We start from the raw sequence: 25042 nt of genomic DNA, 5'->3' as shown, positions 1-25042 counted from the left end.
ACAGTGGCACTTCCGGGCATTGAAGTGCTTGGCCGGAATGCAAACACGAAGGGAAACAGCAGAGATGAAATACTATAGACCAATTCAAAATTACATGAGTAAACAAAGTTAGCTGATCACAGAGAGAGAGAGAGAGAGAACTTTAGAGAGAGGGAGATAAAAAAGGGAGGAGCAGAAACCTGTTTATGAATAGATCTCATTACGCGCTATTTACTCATTGAAATCATTTTCATATCCTGCCTTTGACACTCGCTTGATAAGGGGCAAGGCGTCAGTCCGTAATTCCCTCAGCTGACGTCAGCTGGCAGCTCGCTTCGAGGAAACTTTTGCGCACTTTTTCGAAAACTTGGGAACATTTTGACAGGCGACAATTTGCTTGATTATTTGCAATGGCACATCGAAATGGCAGACGAGGACGCAGCGCTGCGACGGCAACTCAATGGCCATTAGAGAAGTCCTTGGCAGAGAAGTCCTATGCAGTTCTATTCATTAGTTTGGCACTTCGCCTTTGTTGCACGCTCGAGTGGCCTTTGTTTGAGGTTGCCACATCAATGCAGTTTCCCGTTACTCGTTGGCAGGAGGAGGCAAAGTGCCACTGCCTGCTCCTGCTCATATTCCTCTCTGGAACTGACAAAAGTTTAATGATGCATTTAAACTGCACGTGGCTGCTCGATGGAGTTGAAGAAATATTTATTTGCAGAGCTTTGGGAACAGATATGATCTAAATAAGCTGACGGCCGGCTTAGATTTTTACTCTACCATACAGAGGTAGAGCAGAGGGAGAGAGCGAGGGTGAGAGAGAGTGAGATTATCCCCAGAGCTTGAGTACTTAAATTGAGGCACTTGCCCCAGAGGCTCAATTAAATTGAAAATGGCGTGTACTCTGAGAGGTGGGCGTGTCATCATCCTCATCCTCATCGTCATCGCCGTCGCCGTCGCCGTCGTTGGTAAGCTGAGCCTACCTCAGAGAAACGCCCACGCCTTGGGCTATTCACAGGCGCAAGCATTTACTTCAATTAGATATATATACACACATATACACACACATACACACATATATATATGATGCTTAGCCACAGCAGCAGCAGCAGCAGCAGGAGCAGGAGTCGCAACCACTGAACCACTCTCCCAGATGCGCTAATGGAGCGTGTGAGCTGGCCAGCAGCTGCTGTGGCAGCACTTGGTTGGTTTAGTCAACTGTATGTGATTTGGCATTCGCTTCAGCCTGACCAGAACCAGAACGAGAAGGAGATAGAGCAGGAGCAGGAGCAGAAGCTGGAGCAGGAGACAGAAAGGACAGCTGGGTCGACAGGCGGACACTTGGGTCGTTGGTTAGGTGTTGGTTGGCTGATGACATCTTCACATAGAACAGCGGACGCCTTGGGAGGTCAGCTAAATTCAATATTGGCGCACAGGAAATTCATTGTTTAACCTTTGTTACTTAAATTGCTCAAATTCCAGCCATTAGTTTGACAAACGAGCCAGCGAAATTATTTTGCTGTTGCTACTACTATATGGCCACATGGCCACATGGCTACATCCACGCCCAAAACCAAGCGGATTCCAGGCTTCAACTTTCGACACGGTCCGTAGTGCAGAAGCTGTAGCTCCACATAGCCTCCGCTCCGCATCCACTCCATTCCCTTGCACTGCCCTGCCTCGCTTCGCCTCTCGCCGCCTCCTGCCCAGCTTCCTGCTCACGCACTTAGCCGTTAGCTGTTAGTTGTTAGCCGGTAGCCGGTAGCTGGCCTTAAACTCTTGCTGCGGTTCCCCTTTTCGGTCCATTGTTGTTGCTCCGGCTGTGGTCCAGTCCTCGGCTGAGCTGAACTGAACTGGACGGGTTTTCGGCTTTGCCTTTGGCTTTGCCATGAATTTTATGCCATTGCTGCAGATTTATTTGCGGTTTTGCATAATCACTGAAAATTAGTTTAAAATATTTACATTGCATTTGCATTTCAATGTCGGCGGTCAAGCAGATTCTCATTGCTCCAGCTGTGGAGCAGTCGAGGGAAAGGCAACTTAACCACTTTCCAGACTAAATGTTTGTTGTGCTAGGCCTTAAGCCATGCGGCCATTGTTTCGGTCATGCTGTTGAAATTATCAAGCCAAAACAAAGAAGTTGTCTGCAACATGGAAGCTAGAACAAATTTGTTTGATAGGAGCCAAGACAACATTTGATCGGATCAGTTTTTCCGAGCAACAGAATTAGAGGAATCTCAAAAAGATTTTAATATGGCGTGATGAGATTACGTCAGTTGCGGATTTCAATTCATCAACTTGAAAGAAATCAAAATATATATACAGGAGCAGGTGGCGAGTACTTGAGAGCTGACGGTGTACAGTCCATTTGACAGATCCGACCTAATCCGGGAGCACTAAAAGGCTGCAGCTCCGCTTAGACAAATGCCAGACAGCTGGCCAGAAGCTGCGGAGTAGAAGCTTTTTCATGCATCGCGAGTGGAGAGCTGTCCAGCTGTCCAGCTATCCAGCTGTCCGGCTATCCGCTGTCCATGTCCATGTCAGCACAAGGACAAGCCGTGGGTTGGGCAATGCTCGTTGGCGAGTGAAGACGTAAAAACTACAAGGCAAAGGAAGACGCTAAGCTAAGCTCAATATTAGACGTAAGAACGTTGGGGCAAGGTAAACATAATTTTCCACTAGTCGAACTACGAACACAATGTTATCTTGGCTGAATATGTGTGAGTGGCAGGACAGAGAGAGGGAGAGAGAGAGAGAGGGAGGGAGGGGTCAGTGAAGTTAGCTGTAAAGAAGTATAGGATGACTGCATCGAATTCAGCAGTCTGCCTCAGAAATCAACGTCCAATGTCAATGTGTGCTGTGTGTGTGTGAGTATGTGTGTATATCTGTATGTGTGTGGGCGTGCAACAGTAGGCAAAATTCCCATTCAGCCAGCCACGAAATTGGGTTGGGGCTGCAGCTTTTGTCATTTGAGTTTGAGCAAACGCATTAAATGCCAGCAAATACTTCCGGCTGTGCTGCGTTATCCTTGGCCGGATACATTAAGCCACCGAATAGCCCATCAGTGTGTTAGTGTGTGCACGATGTGTGTGTGTGTGTGGACAATTCTCGCGGTTTTTTGCTGCTTTCGAGCATCCTTTGGCTCGTTATTAGTCCTGCGGTGGCCTGCATTATGGTTTGGTTCTCTCTTTTTTTTTGAGCCGCCTGACTGACGTTCGGATGACACAATTAGAGCTTGGCCCTGACTCGAGCTGCTTCAGCAACTGCCAGCAACTGTTGCGTAGATATCGAAGGACATTGTTATGTCTTCTTATCCCGCCATCAGACCCATTTCGGATATACCCTGGTTTATGGAATGTTCACTGTGTAGACTATTAGCATAGATTATTCTCTATTCACCTCCTTCTTTTTATTGTCATCATAATTTTGTTAAAAGTTTCTCTCAGTTTAAACTCATTTTTGGTAAGTCACCTTTAATTTCTCTATACTGAAATATTTTTATAGATTCATCTTTACTTTAAGCAGGTATATTAATCATTTATAGTTTAGTTGTTCTCTCTTCTCAATACTTAAAATTGCTTCTCTTCTGGCTTCTCTCTTTGAAAATGCTCATACTTTTCAGTATGCCTATCAGTGTATTTAGTATTATATTTAGTATTCGACCCTCTGTCCATTGATGTCTTGGTATTATGCTTTACACTTCACCTGAATAAAATACGTATGAGCTTTGGTTTTCAAACTCCGTCTTCAAAAACTTTTTACAGCTTTCTTCATATATATCATCTTTGATACTGCTCTCTTTGTTTCTCCCTTCACATATGTATATAATATGCTATTTTCTACTCTATTTCCTGATCGGCACTTATCTCTTTGCTTCTTAGCTTTTTTAAGCACAGGTCTGTAATTGCAGCTTTGCTTTCCAAAGTCCACTCTGTTTGCTGACTGAAACTTCTCTCTAAGCTTCTCTCTGTACTTGTAATGTCACAATAATATATTCAAACTCCTATCTTATTCACTGATTTCACAGCTGACCTCTACTCCCATCTCCCTTCTCTCTTAGTTTCTTTCTTTTGGTATATATACTCGTACTTATACATCTTCTACTCTCTCATCTGTTATATTTCCTTCTGCAACATTTTTCACTTCACTTCATAAATTAAAGTCGCTTCAATAAAATCGATTCATGTCCTCAACTCTCGCTCACAATTTTACTAGCTCGATTTCAATTGAGACCTTCGCATACAAAAATCTGTGGCTTCAGCTTGCGTGGTGGGGGAAAGGGGAGGGGCAGAGGAGTGAGAGCTCCTCTCGCGCGGCACTTTCGATTAATAACAACAGCATAAAGGCTTGTAACGGACTAAAGCCTTGAAATTAATTATGCTAATTTAAGCCTTTTTGGCAGTTGCTTTCATGCTAACAAATGACATTCCGACTAACTAATCTGGCCATTAACCGAACCCAAAACCGAACCAAGCCAAGCCGAACGGAATGGAATGGAACGGAACGGAACTCTCAACTGAGCTGAGCCGGGCTGAGCTGAGAAACCTTCGACGTGAGCCATGCCTCGAGCTCATTTTCTGCCAACTGAGCACTTAATACGCCAAAAGCAAAACAACAACAACAGCAAATAAAAAGCAAACAAGAAATGGAAATCTCGCTGTGTGTTTGTGTGTGGGGGCTGAGGCGAAATTGGCCAACTAAGACCCACAGCCATAATTTGGCCTTGGATTTGTAGCCCATTTGGGGAGCTCAGCTGAGGCCGTTACCGAATGACCAGCAACCGCAACAGCAGCAGGATTTGTGCCTTCAGGAGTAGCCAAGGCATCCAATACGAAATCGTAAAACCACACGCCTGCTCTTTAGAGCTCTACGCTCTGCGGTCGCTCTGACAGACAGACATTATCCAGTTAATGGAACTAGTTAAGAACTCTTCTTCTTCTCTTTTTGAGAAGAAAAACATTTCAATTTTCACTTTGTTAATTGATTTCCGATCAGCAGACGTATTTCTGGAACTAGTTTATTTTTGGTAAATATTTTCAATTTTGATTTGCATAAAGATATTTGATAAAAGTAAGTTAACTATACCACAAATGATCTAGTTCAGCAGTTTTAAAAAGTTCAACTCCATTTTTCAATTCTTTTATTCGAATTTCAAAATATTTACAAATAATGAACACATAATTTAAAATAATACTTTCAAGCGAAGAATCACTGTTCTTTATTAGGTACAGGGTAACAGAAGTCATTATAAATTTGATTAGCATTTCAACTTGAATGCATTTGGCTTTGATATGCCACTAATGTAGTCGGAGATATGTAGTTGCGTATATATACATATATAGCTTTATTTGGTAAATGTCATTCATGGCTAAAAAACCTTCCGCCCCGACACAAAGTGCATAAACAGAGTTTGATGGGCGGCAGCTGGGCTGGAGAGTTGAGCTGGAGGAGGCGCGCTACAGCTGCAAATGAAATTGTTTTCAGCCGGAATTTATAGAAAATATATCTGACGCGCTGCTTATCCTTAGCTCTTAGCCAGCTTCAGCTGTCACACGAGCGAGTGCTGCTCCTGCTCCTGCTCCTGCTCCTGCTCCAGCTTCTGCTGCTGCCGTTCACTTCCCAACGGATTGCTGTCGTGTTTGTGCTACATGTGAAATCCCCAATGTCAGCGAGGCACAGCTGTGCAATATGAGTAATCCCGATATTATGTAGATACAGCGCCAGAGACAGCAGCAGTTGGAGCTGGAGCAGAAGCTGGGACACAACTCGAGTGCTCAGTGCTCCGTGTGCTCCAGTGAAGCCTGCCTAGAAATGATTGAAGGATTTCGCTACTCAACTTGCAAATACATGAGGCTGTATCTGTCTCTTTGTATGTGTGTGTGAAGCACTTTGCTTTCATTCGTAATTGATATATTACAATTGTCCTTTACTCGACTGAGCCCAACTCTCCAGACAGCGCAGTTCCTGTGTCAAATTGTGCAGAAGTTCTATCTCTCACTGTCGCCCAGTGCCACGCCCAGTCAGTCAACAATTGCAGTCCAATTGTTGTTAGAGATATAGCAAATCTATATTTAACTTCGTTTAATAGATCATGCATGTACGCCTAAATTATTCAGATTTCAGCACGAAAATAAAAGCAGCAAAAGAAACTTCCGGGCGCATCATCAACTCGACCAAAAACTGAAACTGTAATCAATCTTAGGGTTACGTTAAGCAGCGGCTGGCAAAAGGAAATACACACATACATGCATATAAACATACATATATATGTATCTGTGTGTAAGCGTATATAAAAAGCCAACGAACCGCATCGAAAAGTTTCATTTGGCTAGGAAGGGGGCGGGCGTTGAGAAAATCGTGAATTATTTGGCAAATGCTTTGCGGCAAATTTGTGCATCCGCCCACTTGAACCCGCCCTCCCAGTCACCTGCCGGCGCCGCCGCCGCCGCCGCCGCTGCTCACCTGACGAAGATCAAAGCGAAATGTGTAACAAAATTGCCAATTACATATAAAACACGCAAAACTGTCTGTGCCCGGCCACCTGGACGGTGGCAGCGCCTTCCACCTGTGTTTGTGTGAATGAGTGAGAGAGAGAGAGGGGTGAGCGAGAACGAGAGCGGGAGAGCTGTTCTAAAACAAAAGGGGCCGCTTTTGCCGGCAATTCAATTCAATTGCGAATTCAATTTTGAAGTTGGCAACGCGACGACGACCAGCAATGGCAACGCTAACATTGCTGCCAGTAAATGAAGCATTTACGAAACGTGTGGCAACGCCGAACCAGCCAGCCAGCAAGCTACGCGCTCGCCCTCTTCTTCTGCCTCACCCTCTACCCAATACACTCTCATGCGCAGCCGGTTTTTGTTTGCATGTGTGTGTGTGTGTGTGGGAGTGTGTGGCAACGGCGTAAAACGAATTTGCACTAAATTCTTTGACACCCACCCCGCCATTCGCCTCTCGTGTGGCTCACCCATTGCTATGGCCTGCTGCGTCGACATCTTTTCAGCTGCTGCTTCGCCTTTCGCCTTTCGGCTTTCGCCGCGGCGCCTTATTGAAGCGAAATTGAATTAGTGCGACGGCGAAAGCGGAAGCGGTTGCTAAGCAGGAAATTGCCTGAAATCAGGCGCACGTAAGCCCCGTCACGCCCCGCCAACCACACACACACACGCACACACACACACATTGCATATGTGTGTGAATGTGTTTCATTAAAATCTGAAATGTAGCCAGTTGTTCGGTCTCTGCACGCTCTTGGCTTTTATGCGACAATTGTGTGCCGCTTCTGACTTCATTTGCATGCACCGCCAACGGTCTAACGGTCCAACGGGCCAACGGTCCAATGTTCAATGTCCAATGTCCGCCGTCCAAAAAGTCCACGGCTGAGGCTCGTGATAATGGCATTCGTTTCAGCTTAATGGATTTCGCACTTAAGCGCTATAGTTTTGATTATTAACACTAATTGAAAGTCATTTAAATAATGCAATTTATATTCCTGTTGCCAGCCATAGCGATAAAAAAGAAAGGAAAACAAAAAGTTTTGAGTCGGAAAGAAAAGTTCATTTTCTAGCAAACAAAGCGTGTACTTAACAGAGAGAGGGAGATAAAGTGACAGAGAGAGAAGACGGAACGATAAATACAGCTAAAGAATGAGATACAGAAAGAGAGAAGGAAATAATTAAAGTGTATTTTGTTGTATGATTCCTCTTATTTCTGTCATTTTCGTTTTGACTTTCTAAGCAAGACAATTCATAATTTTCTTTTGGATCAAATGTAAACTTAAGCAAAATAATAAAGGGAGATTGAGTAAAAAAGAGAGACAGAGAGAAAGTGAGAAAATTTAACCAAATCATGTTCTTAGAATTCGGGTCAGGCAAAATATACATAAATTAATTTACTAAGAAATTGAAATGTTCATGAGTTTATCAATTTATTTCTATAATTTTTTAAAAGTCTGGTAGAAAGTTAATCATAAAAATTGCTGAAATAAAAAAAAACATAAATGAAAAATGTAATATATATAATATATATAAAATTAAAATATATTCAATTGTATAAATAAATAAAGAGCTGATGTATATTTTCGATTTTATTCACTGTAAAAAACTTTATTTTCAAAGTCATCATATCAAATTTAACATAAATAAAACTTTTCATCAAATATAATAATAATATTATATAAAATGAAATATTTCATACAAAGTTATTGCAAATTGCAATATGATAATATATAAATTACTATCATTTTATTAATTATAAATTATTTTGCCAAGAAAGGGATAATAATAAAATAGCTAGACACAATATCCATATTATCTTTGGGCCCATTTTGGTAGCCGTAGCCTTTTATATTAAATGAACTTAGCACATACTCCTGTGGCATGTAGTATATGGCATGCAGCATGTGGCAAGTGCGGCACACTCATGGACGATTTGCAACCAATACCTGCTGGCAGACGGGCAAATGAATGGAAACGTGTGCCAGAAATACGTGAAACGAAGCGTAAATGAATTTTTCACTCCCCCATTAAAATTTAAGTGCACATTTTCCGGCGCAACGCACGAGAGGATGCTAGCGAGAGGGCCAGCACTGTGGAAATCGCAACCATTAAGTTGAAGGAAGTTTAGAAGTTGGAACAGGACGTGGCATCCTGGCTGCTGCTTGCTCACACAGCTAAAAGAACTTGCCACAAAATTGTTAAATTGTTAACTTGTTAAATTGTTAAATTATTAAGCAAGAGCAAAAGTTTGCACCATCTCTAATCACATGATATCTCCCTCTCTCTCTCTCTCTCTCTCTTTCTCTCTGCAGATTATATGCAATCGCTGTGCAAGAATCACTTTCTGCAGCAGCTCTATCGCAAAATTGATGGCGCCGTCCTCTGGTCCCAGAATGAGCGCAACTTGGACTGCGTCATCACGTTCCAAACCCACTCGATTCTGCAGCGCTTCATGCTGCGCTTCGACATGCTCCAGCTGGACTGCAATGATCACCTGCTTGTCTACGATGGAGCACACGCTGTATCGACGCCAAAGGTGAGAATAAAATAATAATATATAAATATTTTATTTTTAGATTTACTGTTAATTTAATGAGTGAAGTTAACCCAAAGCTAAGTGCAATTATTGAGGCTCAGTCTAGCAAACGCATAGGCAAAGCCAAAGGCAATGAAAGAGGCAAACAAAATGTCAAAGGCAAAGGCAAATAAAGGTAAAGACATAGACTTAGGTCAAGGCAGAAGCTAATGCAAAGGCAAAAGCAAAGTCACAGACAAAGGCTAAGATAAAGGTAAAAACAAAGGGAAATATAGAGACAAAGGCAATTGCAAAGACAATGGCAAAGGCAAAATCAACGGCAAAGGCAAAGGCAAATGCAAAGACAAAGGCAAAAGCAACGGCAAAGACAAAGGCAAATGCAAAGGTAAAGGCAAAGGCAAAGGCAAAGGCTAAGACAAAGACAAAGGCAAAATCAACGGCAAAAACAAAGGCATAGGCAAAAGCAAAAGAATAGCAAATAGAGGCAAAGGGAAAGGTAAAAGCCATTGCGATTTGTGTCGCAGCCTTATGATCCAAATGCACAATCGGAGCACGCTGATGCCTCTGACATTTTAAGTTCAATCCCTGCGGGGTTTCCGCAGTGACACACACCCACACACACACACACAGACTCACACCTACTCACATACACACTCACACTCACATTCTCTCTCAAATGAAGGCATAATTTTAGCCTCTGCAACATTTGCAACGATGACAACGGGCAAGAATGTCGGTCGATCGCTCTGTCGCCTGGTGAGTGGGTGGGCCCAGTGGAGACTGTCTGGTTGGGTGGTGCATGCACCACTGCGGTTGCAATGCGGCGCCAAATGGCAGCTGCCAACTGCCGGCTGATAGCGCTCTGATTTTATCAGCAACAATTTTCATTTTTCATACGCCCCGTTGGCCTGGCGCTGCGCACATATATTATTTTTTCTGGCTTGTGTGGGCGTGTGTGTGTGGGCGTGGCGTGTGTACGTGTGCTTGTAAGCGCAATGTAAGCCAAGGCAAGCAGCAGCACATAAGCATAAGCAAAATTCTTGAATCGCAGAGAAACCACAACAAAAAATTGCCCAGGAATGCGTCTTTGAGAGACTCGAGCAGAGGGCAGAGCCTGGTCTGCGTTAATTTGGCAATATAATATGCTAGTTGAAGTTAATATATATGCATGCTTATGCATGCCTCCTTAAGCCCAAGTACCAAATATTATGACTGCCGCATTCTTTGGTACACGATATAAATATTCCCTTGTACAATATACATACATATATACATATATAAATGTGCGTGCCGCAACCTGAATGGCTCCAGCATAATTGCTGTGTCGGCCGGAATGCTCCATAAAAAGTTAACGAGTCGAAAGTTTATGACAAAATCGATGGCACTTTAAGCTTCTAATTACGAAAAGTCAACTCCAGGCCGGACAGTTAAGACAAAGTGCCAATCAATGTAACGCCCGTGCTACCTTCGCCCACCTCGTTTTGTGGCTGCAAAATTCGTGCCATCAACTTCTGTTCGCCCTTCAATTTGCACTGAAAGGGCCGAACAGCGTCGTGCTCTATAAATAATTATATATCAATATACATATATAGTCTTGTACTTTACATACAATTTTTCTACACTGTTATTTTTTTGAAAATATATATAATTACATTTATATGTAATTCCCATTGGAAAGTGGAGTATAAGACTTTCACATAAAGTATATGAGTGTTATGCCCATTAAAGTGTATAGGCATTCGTTTTAAGTACTTAAGAATCTTCTAAATTTAGCAGACGACTATATATAATTTACCCTGACTTTATTTCTTCCATCTGAATTGTAAATAGAACCAAGCTAAGTCTTATTTGCATATTCTACATGAGAGATATGAGATGAATATATATGTAGTCATGAGTAGTACTGAATACCTTCGAGGCATAAACTTAACCATTATTAATTTGCCTATACTTGAGGTGAGTTTGACAGATCTTAGCATCAGCCTTATTGCCATTCGAATTTGTTATCTTAACAACAGAATTGATTAAGGCCAATTAATAGGCCGCAATTTCAGAATGCCAAATGTCCGTATTATTCGGAAATAATGTTGCAATTATTGAATTAGATATTCACGCAGTCTGCATGCAATTGCCTAAATTAGTTATTGATTACGAGCAGGCCAAAAGCTCACACTTATTTAACATTTTTATTTTTTTTTTATAGTAGTTGGGAATTGTAATTGAAATTAGCCTGAAACTAGCCTTTGCTTGATTTAGTTACCATATGCCATGGAATGTAGTAATAAGTCAATAAGTAGATTTTTCTACGAATAATTAACTAACTTTGAGCATATTTTTATGAAGCCATTTCATTCCGAGTTGAAAGCCGATTATTGTTCAACTTGTATTGAGAATTTCTTAACATTCTGCTGCTGCTTCTGCAGCTGCGTTTTGTGCCTTGTTTTGCTCTATTGTCGAGTCATACCTTAAGAGCCTTTGCCTAAATATTTGCCAAGTGGCTTGTTTTGCAACAGACTTAGAAATGTTTTGTACCCCCCAGTAGCCAGTCAATTTGCAGTGCTCTGCTCACCTCACCTTGCCCACATTTACCTGGCTCTGCGTTGCGTTGCTCTGGTCTGCTCTGTTCCGAGTCGTTTGCATGTGACCTAAGAAGCTTTGCGCATCTTTGCCATTTAGCCCGCTTTGCACCTTTTAGCCCTTTTTGTATCACTGCACAATGTGGCGTATGAGCGATGCGGACAGATTTATGAACTTGCCAGCGACTCGAGTCGAGTCGAGTTGAGTCGAGTCTCATTTGCATGCAACTAGCCACAGCAAAGACGGCCCAAAGCCGAAAGCCGAAAGCCGAAAAACCAATAACATTTGCGTCGAGTCAAGTGTCTTGGCATGTAAATACTTTTGGCCCAAAAGAAATTGTCACTGCTTTCAAAATACAAAATTAAAATTTTGCCACACTGCGGCCGTATGTGTGTGTGTGTGTGTATGACTCGACTTCAAAGCAGCGGGAATGACGGGGCGCACAAAATGTAGCGGAAAGTTTGCGTTTTTGGGGCTGCAACAAAATTAAAATATGCCACAAAATGCCGCACGTCGAAGATGCCGAGCAACTGCAACTGCAGCTGCAGTCACAGAGCCTAGGATCTGTAAACCAGAACGTTGTGCCAAGAAAGGCAACCGCAGCAAAGACCTCAACGATGACGCACACACAGGGAGAGACAGAGTCTGTGTGTGTGGGTGTGGGTGTGGGTGTCTATGGCATGTGGGCGGCGGTGGGACGTGGACTTTGATGAACCCCGTTGCAACTTTTAGGTTGCATGCAGCGCCAGCAGCATTACAAATTTACACAAAGCGAACGAGGCGCGGCATGGCACGTGGCACGTGGCATAGAAGTCCTCGCCATCGTCATCAGCATCAGCATCAGCATGAGCATCATCGTCCTCCTTGTTGCTGTGCACTTTGTGGCATCAGCGGTGTTGATGATACGAACGAGGGCCAACTTTGCGCCAACAACGGACAGTGGCAAACTTTGCCCGCTTTTTAAGCAAAATTTATGAGCAAATGGAACCTAAGCTGTGCCAATTTTAAATCAACCAATAGTAATACTTTATGGCTCAAGAGATTTGCTTTGCATAATCAGTAAGCAGAAAAAAACTTTCAAATTATTCATTTATAATTGTGTTGTTTGTTTGCCCGATTTTTATAATGAACAAAATTTGCAAGGCTTCACAAACTTTTCAAGCTGCCTGCCATGGCAGCTTGTGACAGTTGGCACAAATAATTTAAAATAATTTTAAGCACTCATACATTTGCACATTATCTTTGCCTATAAGCCAAGCTCTAAATAGCAAGTTATATGGGAGTAAGCGAGATAGTAAGAATATTTCTGTTAAATGACAGATGTAAGAGAAGTGCAACAGGAGTGAAAGCTGCAGACAAAAGCGCTGAAGTAGAAGAGCGCTATAAATAGAACTGCGAGTGTGAACTGTAATCTGAGAGTGTTTTTGCAAGTGCTCGTGACTCAAGATTGAGTGACATTAGGTTATGCCAGGCCACAATTTGGTAATGTGTGTAGAGCAACAGAGCCTCGTGTCCATTAGTGCGCGAATCTAAAGAGAACAGAGAAGCCAATCATGCATGCATACATACATTGAAGTTGCAGCAACTGTATATGCTAGTGCTCGTGCCTGCTCGAGTGTGTATCTGTAGCGAGAGTAGACAAGCAAGGAAGAGTGATTGAAAGGGAGCGCAAGCTGTTGACAGAAATGCTGTGTAAAGAGCACGACATAAAGTTGAAGCGAATTATAAATGAAACAAAGAATGTGAACTTTGAGCTTTGAGCTTTTTGAGTTTACTTAGGTATGCGTTCGTGTATGCTCGTGTACGGATCAAATGAAGCGAGCCAATCATACCTGCATACATACATTCAAGTTGAACGTCTGTTGAGCGCGAGCGCATTTGTATGTATGTGCTTGCTTATATGTGTGGATCTGCAGCGAGAGTAAACAAAACAGGCAGGCATGCCTGTAAGAGAAGAGCATCGAAGTTGTGCATCAATGTGTGTGTGACATGCAAGCTACTGGAAGACCAGCGAGCTGTATAAATAGAGCTGCTCGTTGAGGTTGTAGTTTAGTAGAATCAGCAAGGCGAGCTGGTGAAGTTGTGGGGGAGGACCACAGTGGACGAAAGGGAGGCATACATATAAATATTGCTGCACACGAAATGCTTATGTAATATTAGAGCATTTCAAAAGTATACTCATACTAAAGCCAAGAATCGAAGCTTGTTTGTACAAGCACGGGATACTCCAAGCCCACAGTTGACATAGTCCTTCGGGCATCCAGGAATTCTAAACTGCACTGCATGCCTACATATGTGTATGTATATACACACTGTATGTATGTGACCTAAATGTGCGTAACTAACCGCAAGCTCAGGGAAGAGATAGCAGAATGTGTGGCGCGAGGATGGTGGACTAAGCCCTGGCAACTGATGCCACCTCAAGGTGCTTAGTTGGGCGAGGCTTCGCCATGGCAATGATGAGACTTCACGCGTCAGCGTTGCCATTTCCCTTTGTGGACGTTGCGGTGCCCCATTTGCAGGGTTCAGCTAAATCTTTGTAGGGATCCAACTATGTCCAATTGGGCGAGGCCAATTTAATGGTTGGTCCAGCGTTGAACATGATGATGCGAGATTTCAACATTGATGGGAATCGTTTCGCTAATAAATGGTATACAGAATTGAATCAAATCGACTTGTAGCGCTGTTTCCAGCCATTGATTGTCTGCATTTCGTCTGTCAGCAGTCAAGTAGAAATTATTCATGTGAATTTCATTTGCAGATTGACATCTCCTGTCGGAACACAAAGAACACTGTGAACGCGATATTGACGCGCACGAACTTCGTAACGCTGAAGTACGTGACCGATGGCTGGGGAACGGATGCGAACGGTTTCAAGTTGGTGATAACATCGGTGAAGGATCCCAGTAAGTGGGCGAGCGAGTCGCTTTGGCTGCTGATTAGTTATTAACAATTTGTGACTTTTGCCCATTTGCAATTTGCAATTTGCAGAGCATACGTGCAAGGACTTCACGTGCGCCACACGCGAATTCTGCATAAATCCGGATCTGTTGTGCGATGGCGTCAACCACTGCGGCGACAACTCAGACGAGTCCGTGCAGAACCTCTGCCAGAGTGAGTGACCAGGCCCAGTTGATAATAATTGAGACTCACCATTCCCACTTCCCTTCCAGATGAGACGACGAGCACCGTCTTTGGCGTGGACATGACCTGGTTCGTGCTGATTGTGGTCGGAGTGCTGCTGGTTCTCAGCGCGCTCATCGTGGCCATCGCGATCTGCGTGTGCCGGCGCCAGGACGAGAATGCCGCCAACCAGAACACCGCCCTGCAATGTAAGTGGAGGCGCCTCTACTTGGCCTAGCCTGCTTAATTTTATCCTTAACCAAATTGCAGTGCATCACAATGCCGAGACGAATGGATCGTCGAAGCATTTGCACTACCATGGCGTAGGCATGGGCATGGGCATTGGCGGCACCCTGACGAGGGAGCACACCCAGCTGCCACCGGCGTCGGGAAACTGGCATCACCCTGCGGGACCATACGGGTACCACCGCATTCCACACAGCTACTTGAAGATGGCCACCAAAGTCCGTCCCATTTGGTGCTTGGCAAATTCCGTCAATTAGGTCAAGATCTTTCGCAAAACTCAACCGGACTCAGCCAGACGAACATCGCCGTTGCTGGCAATCATCCGAATGCCAATGCCGCTGTCGGCGCCGCTCAAAAGGACGAGTGGTTCGTCTAGGACAATCCGAACTGAGGAGCTGTGAAAGTGAAAGACGCGAAAACAAAACCAACAAAACATAATTGACTTGAGCACAATAATCTGCACTTAATTAAGTGATTTCATGGATATTTGCAGAGCATTAAATGAAGTGCGTAATGGAGCCCCAAATTCTTATCAAATTTTCGATTTTAATTTCCCTTACCTCTAAATACTTTTTCAGGACTGTTTGACTATACTTAACAACAACAACAACAACAATGTGGACATCACCGCGCAGGGTGTATATTTAAGAGATCTACTCGTACCCAGACAGAATCTCGACAGCATTGGGCAATTTGTGCCTTCAACGAGGCACAATCTTGTCGGATATCCAATGCAATTGTACATAGCTTATATATAAATATAATTACACACATATATATATACAAATATATATATGAAATTAATTTAAATTAATTTACAATTAATACAAATAGCTAAAAATCCCGATACCGAAAATAAACCAAACCAAACCAAGCAAATGGCATCAACTAGAGATAAAGAATATTTTAGAACATATGTTAGAGATAAACCGCAGATCGGAGCAGGATGGAAGCCGACAGCTTCCCCATAGCGTCGAGTCCTTGGCAATTCCTTAATTACAGCTATGTAACATAATTGTTGGCATTTCTCAAAAGAGTATTCCATTCGTTTGTCGCGATTATTTTTATGATTAATTCTCGATGATGATTCCAAGCGAACCGTGAGTAAGCATCAGCAATGAATAAAACAATCGATGGCATTTAAAACCAAACTTTTAAATCAGCTTCCCCGTAGCTGTTGAAAGTATTGAAGCTCAATATGAAGAGGTTTAGCTGGTCTAACTTTCAACTAACATGCGAATGATAGACATACATATACATATATATGATTTTAATAGAGACGACGAATTCTAAATATAACTAATATGGACACAAAAACAACAACAACAAAAACATGAACAAGGGATGTACATAAGTAGTAGACAATATTAAAACAAAAAGTAAAAAAAAAGAAAAAAAAAATGGAAAACTAAATAACTTCTGAAACTCAATTTGCATAGTTCATTGTCATTGTCTATAAACTGGAGCATATATTAACAACAGATCTGAGAATATGAGAATATATGCTCGTCATCAAATCAACATTAAATAGATTTCATCATTCCATTCGATTCGAAGGAACCACAACCAAATGCTAAATGACAAATTTTTGAGACATGAAAGGACAATACAAAACACAATTTTGCTCTTTTTGATGAAACATTTAAATACATTTTGAGGTCATGAATACTGAAAGCAAGAGAGTCCGCATACATTTTTCTACAATCAACTTAATGTAAAAACGAAAACGAAAAACCAAAATGAAAACAAAAATAAAAGAAAACCAAATTACATTTTGCTACAAGTCGAACAAATACGATTATATTAACTAAAACAAAAACATGGATTAAATAAACGCAAGAAAGAATGGAATAAAAGCAAAACTTACTAAATCAAATGCTTCAAGTTACGATTGTAGTACTTCCCGCCGTTAATATTTTTTAAAGTACATATTAAAGTTGAATAATAATAACAGTAATACTAACAAATACAAATGTTTAAACAATTACAAGAAGCCAGCTGCTTACGATTCGTCTTTCAAAATACTTCCATAGGACAGTTGAATCTTTATTTCCCTTACTAACTGAGAGAGCAAAAAATAAAAAATAAACAAGAAGAAAATAATAATTTTAATTCATTTTTTGCTATAAAAATAAACGTACCTACACACACAAGAAAGTTAAAGTAAATAATAACCGAAATCATCTAGGCGTTTGTAAAAAATATAAAAGCTAGCTGCGAAATAATGAATAATACACACATATGTTCCAGAAACCTAGAAGAACCTATAACCATATGATATATATATAGTATATGTACGATAAATATGAATTTGTCTTCTCTTGAAATTATATAAGAAAAATTCGATTCTTGATTTTCAGATTTCATATTCTTTTGCTTTGAGTCATTCCAATAACTTTTCGAATGCTTTGTACTCCCTTTCTAGTTTTCTATTTGCAAAATAATATAGGTATATTATAAAAGAAAGAAAGAAGAAAAAAACAAACAAGCAACTTCATACAAATATTTATCGTGAATTATAGGAAGATGGTATTATGATAACATGAATTTTTAACCAAAATTATTAATGAAATTGTATTAGGCGTCAAATTTTAGAAAAGAAACCAAGAAATAATTCCAAGATATAACTTAAAGAGAAACAAATACTTAAAGTAACAACAAATTAATCTAAATTATTAAACAAATGACAACATTAATCGTAAAATTGTTTTATATGCAGAAACTAATTTATGCAATACAGGAATATAAATTACTAAATGAAAATGAAAAACAAATTAAGCAAATTATGCCCGAATGAGATATCTGTAACGATTGTGTCGTATATGAATGTAGCTAAAATATACAAAAAAAAAAAAAAAAAAACAAAAAAAAAACAAAAAAAACCAACAAAATACAATTTAATCCAATTAGCGAAAATTGTGCGAATACTAATAATATCTTTCCCCAGGAGATCGTAACTGCTTAATGAGAACAAATGAGAATTATGATTGCAAAGGTGGATCAAACACGAAAGATGCTCGCAATAGAGCACCCAATAACAATTCCCCAAAAGAAAAAAAAAAGAAAAAAATCAATAAATAATTTAAAATGTTTGTGAACTTTTCCCATTTTTTTACAATTTGTAAATGTTCAAAATGTGTTAAATATATTTTCTAAACTCTCTTTCTCATACATTCTATCTATCTATCTCTTACTGTCTCTCTCTATATCTCTCTATTGAAAAGACTTTGCTACAAAGAGTTAAACTTTACGTATGTTTGCATGTATGAATGTATGAATATGTATGTATGTTCTTAGCTATTAAACTTAAATAAAAAACTCCCAATGTTTTATCTGGCATACCTAAGAACAGAAAGATATTATTCAATATTATTCAATTAAGTTTTTGATTTTTATTCATACTATCAAATCTGTAATATTGATCCATTCATCAAATAGTGTGCACTTGTATATCGTATATCGTATATGATATATTGAATATCGTATATTGAATATCGTAGATCATAAATGGTATACCATATATCGTACATAATATATCCTACTTCTTATATCGTATTTCACATGTGATTTATCGAATACTGAATATCGTACACCGTACGCCGTATATCGTATACCTTATTTAATTTTTAAAACTTGGTTGATTTGTAATAAACAGATGAGAACCGAACTAACCACGACCAGTTCGACTAGGATCGAATCAACTGATCCGCGAGCGCAACTAAATAGGGTATAATACGATAAGGTCATGCATATAAGAAAATTATAGTGGAATATGTTAGACGCAATTTAGATGTAGTCAGTCGTAGGCGTAGGCGTAGGAGTGTGTGCATATGGGTTTTTATACCAAAAGATAGTACCATTTGAATGTACTTATTGTAAGTATGGTTTTTATATCGGAATTCGCTGAATACGCCGGATACCACAATTCATCATAGACTTGCGCTATACAAACATACATACATATATGCGTATCTACATATGGTCAGTCAGTCATGTGCATAGGAACTTAGCTGAGATCGAATATCGTATTTTGTACGCACCAGAGAAAATCGTAACCTAAATGAAACTCAAATAATATAAACAAACAATAAGATCGATCGCATTAAGTAAAGTGCTTGGCTTTGTGTTAAATCGCTGTTGAATGTAAATGTACAATGGATATTAAATTATGATGGCATTGAATTACATTTCAAGAACAATAGAAATCCAAATTCAAAACAGAACTAATGATAATGAAATAAACAATACAACAAATTTCAATTGCATGTTTTATTTGAATCCGATTCCAGTTCCAGCGACCATACAATAAATGCCAATTTGATCATCAGAATATGTAATATATATTCAGGACATGTGAAAGGCTCTCCAGATTTGTATATATGTGATTGGGTTAGGCATTGATTTCCTCAATAGTCTCCTCTTCAATAATAGGCAAACCTCTATGTGTCGCCTTTGGCGAATCATCTTTCTCGGCTTTCGCGGCTAGCTCGTCCTTCTCCATCTTCTCCAGCTGCAGTCGCTTGCAACGCTTCTGGGCCAGGGCATTCAGCACCGAGACCACAAAGTAGAAGGCAATGAACAGGGCCAGCAGCTGGAAGAGATGCGTCACTATACCGAACCCAGTGTACGCGGCGTCGCTTTCTCGCTTGCCTTCGCTCATCTTGTGGTGCATGCGCTGCTTGGTGGAGGTCAACAGGTTGTGGAGGGGTGCCTGGATTTTGGAGCCAATGAAGGGCACCTGGCCGAGCGCCTTGACCAGAACACCAATCAGATCCTCGCTGAATGCCACAATCACAATCAGCTGCTGAATGTTGGACTTGAACACCGCCTTCCCGATCAGCGTGGCCACAAAGAACTTCCAGAAGGGCACCAGGAAATGGCCGCAGGCCACTCCAGCTAGATCGAAGAGCGGATTCGGCACGCTGGCACACAGCAGAATGCCAAAGAATCCGATGCGCAGCACCACGCGCTCCACTAGGAGTTTGCTCTTGTCAAATAAAGTCAGACGCCTAGACTTCTCCGGCGGACCCTCCTCCTGCTGCAGAGACTTGCCGGAGAGGCGCGCCGCCCTGGCCATGAAGTAGGGCGGCAGTTCGCCCAGAGCTGTGCCCACGCCCCAGAACATGGTCTCGGTGCGCACCTTTGACAAGATCTGCCAGATGTTGGGCATTTTACGTATGTACGGCTCCTGTGGACATATCTTCTGATCCGGATACGGCGGCGCCGGAAAGTCCAGTGAGTGGCATTCGTAGGCGGCCAGAGTAACGGCAGCCAGATGCGGTCCCAGATACAACAGAAATGTGTGCAGCCCGGTGCCAAAGCCCACCGAGGACAACAGGCCCAGGCCCATCCAGTAAACGATAAAGCCGAGATTTTGACGACCCATCTCCATATAGGATGCATGCGGTCCTGGTAATTTATAGATAATCACCAAGGCCAGCAGGCTGCCCAAGAAACGGCGGTTCAAGAGACGTGATCCAAGGCCAATCAACATGCCAAACAACTCTAGGATGCTGTACTGCAGAGTTCTCAATGGTCGCCGCCAAACCACCAAAGACTTGCGCTCCAAGCAATCCTTCTCACGGACTGCGTCTTTCGCGGCGGAGCTAGCTAAGCAAGCCTCAGCATTGGAAGACATCCTTCTTCTCATCTCAATAAAAGTACAAAAGCAAATGTTTGTTAATATTGTAATTTCTTTCTAACGACTGGACGAGCCCGTATTGTAATACATATATGACAAAGACAACCAAATGGGTCTTAATTACATTTTTTTCGTCTGATTTAGTTGTCAAATTGTAGAATTATTAAAAGAAAGCAATGTGAAGCGAGTCTCAGTATTTAAGTGTCGAGAAATTCTTTTAGCTCAACTAATTTTAAATTATTTTCAGAAATATTGTATTGCCAGATTGAAATATATCGCGAAGGGATCTAAAATTTTATTTTACATTTACATAGCATTTTTAGTTTGATATATTTGTCAAAATGTAGAAATTGAGGTAAAATTAATATTGCAGCAATTCAAAGTTTTGTTTTTCAACTCTCTACGCTTCTGTAACATAAGCTGCAGCTTTACATTCATCTTTACAGCTCTTGACTAGCATAACATACGCTAGTCTTTTGATTAACAGTCATTCTGCAAGTTAACATTTCAGTTTCTTTTCGTTCATAACAGAACTGTTGCCCCTCCAGATATGCAATGAAATATTGAAATTGTACTATGAACTTATATTAAAGGAATTTATTTATAAAAATTACTGGGATCTAATACTCTTCATATTTATTCAATATAACATTTGATATTTTATTAGTTATTAATCATATCATATCCTATTGAACAAAGTAAATATAAGGAATATTATATATATCTATATATTTATAATGTTTATTATATTAATTGTGTCTGTCATCGATTAGTTCCTGCGCCGAGAAATCCAATTGCTTTGCAGCATCTGGGTAATTGAATGCTTTTGCCTGCCACAGGGTCATAGGTCCCGGAGGTTGAAGTTTTAAGCGGCTCTTGGCAGCGTCATCCTCACAAGCAAGTCTGTATGCGCTAATTTGCGTTATAAACCTATCAAGTTCTTTTTTATCAACATCGCTGATAACATTTGCCTGCAAGCTTTCCAGCAATCGAGCACTGTGCGAAAATACAATCGAATTACGCATATGATTAAAGTGATTGTTTGCATGACCTACATATTCATAAAGTGGACCTTCTCAAGGCGCAGTGTATTCACCAGCGCAAGTAAGTGGCGCAAGGGGAAAAGATTATTGCGTGACCGCGTATCTCCGGATTCTGTACGTAGCGCAGCCAACCTATTCACTAATAGCTCCAGAGAGGCATTGAATACGTGTAACCTTAGCAACCACGCGTCCTTTGCACTAGAATTAGCCTCCACAAGGCGCATGTGGGCAGTCAGGGCAGCTGTGAAGCGATTATTGTTGCGAGAGGAATTGTTAATGTGCAGCTGGATGACAGTCAGGTTATGAGCGTATGTAACAATATGTCTCTTTAAAAGCACTAATATAAGCTGTTCCAGTTCTCGGGTTATATAATCAGGCGATGTTTTGACCTGCAAAAGATCAAATTGTTAAGTTTCCACGATTTTGCCGAACTCGATATCTACTCTCACAATTTTGTACTGCAATAGAAGTTTCCACACGCGATATGTTGGCAATACAATTAGCTCATTTTCATGAAGCTGGCGGAAGAGTAAGTGCATCTCCTGAACGTAGCTCAAGGCTAGTGTATCACTGCGTGCATTAAGTGCGAGCGTCACATCCGAGAGGCCCGCCGACAACGTATCATAGGTGAGCGCATTCAAAGTCAGATTACTCGACAATCCCAAGTGCAGCACAACAATGGCACAGAACAGAGATTTCGCCTGTGGCAGATTCTGCGACAAGTTGGACAGCTTGCGTACACAGTCGTCGCGTAGCACTTCAGCCAGCTGCACGGACCTCGCAATATGCTCGTGCGCATCCTCCAGATCATCGCTCTCGCAATGCAGCAGTATGAGCATCAATGCCAAGCACTCGTAGCCATAAAGGGCTGCAAGGATTTTCGAATGTACTACAATATAATAAATATATAACAAATTATCCATATATTAACACACCTAAATGCTCATTGGCAACATTTTCACGCAACATCTGGCTAGCTAGTGTTTCGTACATATCGCATACCTGATGGCCGCGCAGCTTGTTCTCTTTGATCATAGAATAAAGGCAGCGTACGCACGTGCCATAGTCTTGTAGCAGTTCCGGCTGAGGGCTCTCCAGTTGGCGACCCATCATTTCGATGGTTATCTCTGCATATCTGTCTTGCAAAGCTAGCGCCGCAGCTACCAGCATTTGCTCATTCCCTGTGACTTTTATCGACTGACTTAATTTTGTAAAGAGGATTGCGAATTCAGCTTCGCTAAGCGTATCATCGTTCAGGAATATGTTTAGGCAGTGTTTCTCCAATGCGATCAGCTTTTCAAGAAAATAAAAAATTATTTATACCGAATGCAGTCATTATCCAAGCCACTTACTCTCGATTTGTGTTCTGTCAGAACAGTAAAGTCCACCATGCTATAGATGCCGTAGATTATGGCACGAATCTCCATATTTTGGGCAGATTCCGTCACGAGTTTTGGCCAGTGGTGCAGCAGGTTGTGCACCTGCTGCCGTGAAAGTTCCATTTCGATATATTGCTCTGTGTGATGCTCGAACAATGCGCATGTAGCATGTGCAGTCAAAAGGAGGATCTCTTCACGCACATTTTCAGCATTAAGCACTTTCATATAATACTTAAAGTATTGCAGAGCTGGAAAGAAGTCCATCAGCTTTAGCAGATAGTTCTTTATGAGCGCCATAAACTGATCATGACTGGAAAACTTTCCTGCAATACTCTGAGATTTTACAAAAGTTTCCAGTATGTGCATAAATATGTCCTGCTTGGAATATTGGCGTGAAGCCAATGTCACATAAAGCTCGGCTGCCGCTGTGCATACCGAAAGCGTAGCATTTGGTACTTCAAGCAAAACCAGCAAAAGTTGCTCCAGAAAGCGACGCGAGAATACATCTGTGCTGACCAAGTGACTAAACATGAAGGTACGTTAGTGGGTGTGTGGGCAAACTAGGAATAATCAAGCTACCGCTGCAGTGTATCCAAATAGCGTAGCGTTGCTAACAGCAAAGGATTGCTGTTTTTCACTTTGAGCATTTCAAATTGAATTGCCAGAAACTTGTTCATGATCAGTTCATTGGTAAGCAATCTCAAAATAAGATTGCCCGAGGCATCGCATTGCTTTCCCTCAGCGAAGTAATTAAGCATCGATTCCAAAAACTGGTAAGTCTGAATGTAAGTGTCCTTGTTTGACATCTGCAATGGGGAAATACAATTGGTTAGTTTCACATTAATAAATATTCAAATATATGTAATTCCGTAGAATTTCACCTCACAACAAAACACCCAGTAGACAAAGTTAACAGCCGATTTGGTTGACCCAAAGAAGAGCTGGAAATGTTCCTTAAACAGGCCCATCATAGACGGCAGTATCATTTGGCACGCCTCCGTGAAGCTGTTAGAAAATTGCTGTTAAAAAACAATAGATTTCACAGCCAGCCATCAAACTTACAATATACTATAGCGTACTAGCACCGTGAGACATAGACAATTCTCTTCAAGCAATTCGTACTTTTTCCCATAGTCGGGCAACAGCTTCACAAGGCCTTGCAGTATGCAGAAAGACATTCTGGCTAGGGGCTCGCATAGATATCGTACGATATCCTTCTGCTGCAATTTTCCAGTTATACTGCGGACCACCAATGCCCAAACGTGCACCACACGCAAGTAACATAGCACAGGATTAGTTATGTCATAGAACTCTCCGCCCAACTGCGAACTGGGCCTCTCCTGCGAAAGTGAGCGTTCACAGTCTGCCAACGATATTGGCAGTTGGTTGAAAAATAATTCCACGTTCTTCAGTACAAAGGGCACGGCATTAAAAATGTAATTTAGGTTGTCCGCACTGTACGGATGATCATAGGTGCGCTGGAATGCCTCGACGCTGACGTTGAACTGTAATCCCAAAGCTCTGAAGCATTGACCGACAAAGTTATGCGACACTTCGTTTAGCCAATTCTTTGGATCGTTGGCAACAGCCTGCATAAAGGCGAACATGTACTCCGATGTGGCATACTGAAAAGCAGATAACTGAATTATTTTGTAATCATAGTAATATTAACTCACATCTACACTGGCGCCCGTCGATAAAGCAGTCAAGAAATCCATTTTTGATATAACACAAAAACTATTTTTGTTTTTGTCAAACCAAAGAAGAAAACTAAATGCCTAAACGTGATGCGTCCCCACCGAAAATCCGTTAGCTTATCTAATGGCGGCAAAGCTGCGATAGGCCATGCAAATCAAAGTACTGCGATAGTCGATAACTTGCTGATAAGTATCGCAAATGAGTCAGAAAAAAACTATCCAACAGCAACAAGTTTTTCTTCTGGACTTTATTTTATAAGCTTTCTGTGTACAATTAAATTTCATCTTATTTTTCTATTTTGCACTTCACTTAATCAGATCTCACGA

The 25042-nt window shown here is 41.3% G+C and overlaps 3 protein-coding genes across 3 annotated transcripts in view; 1 reads left to right on the top strand and 2 right to left on the bottom strand.

Annotated features, from left to right (window-relative positions):
* The window catches only part of loaf (low-density lipoprotein receptor domain containing lost and found), a 40817-nt gene extending 22310 nt beyond the window's left edge, over window positions 1-18507 (top strand). The window contains exons 3-8 of the mRNA XM_089468833.1: window positions 8786-9009; window positions 14348-14492; window positions 14578-14700; window positions 14760-14918; window positions 14980-15461; window positions 15534-18507. Of these exons, the coding sequence (XP_089324959.1) occupies window positions 8786-9009; window positions 14348-14492; window positions 14578-14700; window positions 14760-14918; window positions 14980-15212 (884 nt within the window). The 3' untranslated portion in view covers window positions 15213-15461; window positions 15534-18507. The remainder of the gene's footprint in view (window positions 1-8785; window positions 9010-14347; window positions 14493-14577; window positions 14701-14759; window positions 14919-14979; window positions 15462-15533) is intronic.
* Window positions 18508-19032: 525 nt separating this feature from the next.
* On the bottom strand, window positions 19033-20980 carry LOC108614356 (vacuole membrane protein 1). Its single transcript, XM_018008452.2, has one exon. The coding sequence runs from the start codon at window positions 20603-20605 to the stop codon at window positions 19346-19348; it is 1260 nt and encodes a 419-aa protein (XP_017863941.1). The 5' UTR covers window positions 20606-20980; the 3' UTR covers window positions 19033-19345.
* A 235-nt stretch (window positions 20981-21215) lies between these two features.
* sunn (sisters unbound) lies at window positions 21216-24892 on the bottom strand. The gene is made up of 9 exons (XM_018005283.2): window positions 24695-24892; window positions 24081-24643; window positions 23900-24023; window positions 23598-23824; window positions 22992-23541; window positions 22575-22932; window positions 22089-22507; window positions 21652-22028; window positions 21216-21592 (listed from the first exon to the last, which is right to left on the bottom strand). Exons 1-9 carry the CDS (start codon window positions 24734-24736, stop codon window positions 21346-21348), a joined length of 2907 nt encoding a protein of 968 aa, XP_017860772.1. The 5' UTR covers window positions 24737-24892; the 3' UTR covers window positions 21216-21345.
* Between the last annotated feature and the right edge of the window lie 150 nt (window positions 24893-25042).

The sequence above is a fragment of the Drosophila arizonae genome, chromosome 4, assembly GCF_054131065.1.
Source record: "Drosophila arizonae isolate 15081-1271.41 chromosome 4, UAZ_ARI_1.0, whole genome shotgun sequence".
NCBI lineage: Eukaryota > Metazoa > Arthropoda > Insecta > Diptera > Drosophilidae > Drosophila > Drosophila arizonae.
The sequence above is the reverse complement of the archived record's forward strand: the minus strand, read 5'-3'. Positions and strand labels throughout refer to the sequence as shown.

Bases quoted from the DNA above. Each gene is read 5' to 3' on its own strand.
- sunn (XM_018005283.2), bottom strand. From the start codon at position 24,736: ATGGATTTCTTGACTGCTTTATCGACGGGCGCCAGTGTAGAT. The intron at 22,933-22,991 runs GTAAGTGGCTTG...TTTCTTGAAAAG, and splicing joins TGACAGAACACAAATCGAGA to CTGATCGCATTGGAGAAACA. The intron at 22,029-22,088 runs GTGAGAGTAGAT...GATCTTTTGCAG, and splicing joins TTCTATTGCAGTACAAAATT to GTCAAAACATCGCCTGATTA.
- LOC108614356 (XM_018008452.2), bottom strand. From the start codon at position 20,605: ATGAGAAGAAGGATGTCTTCCAATGCTGAGGCTTGCTTAGCTAGCTCC.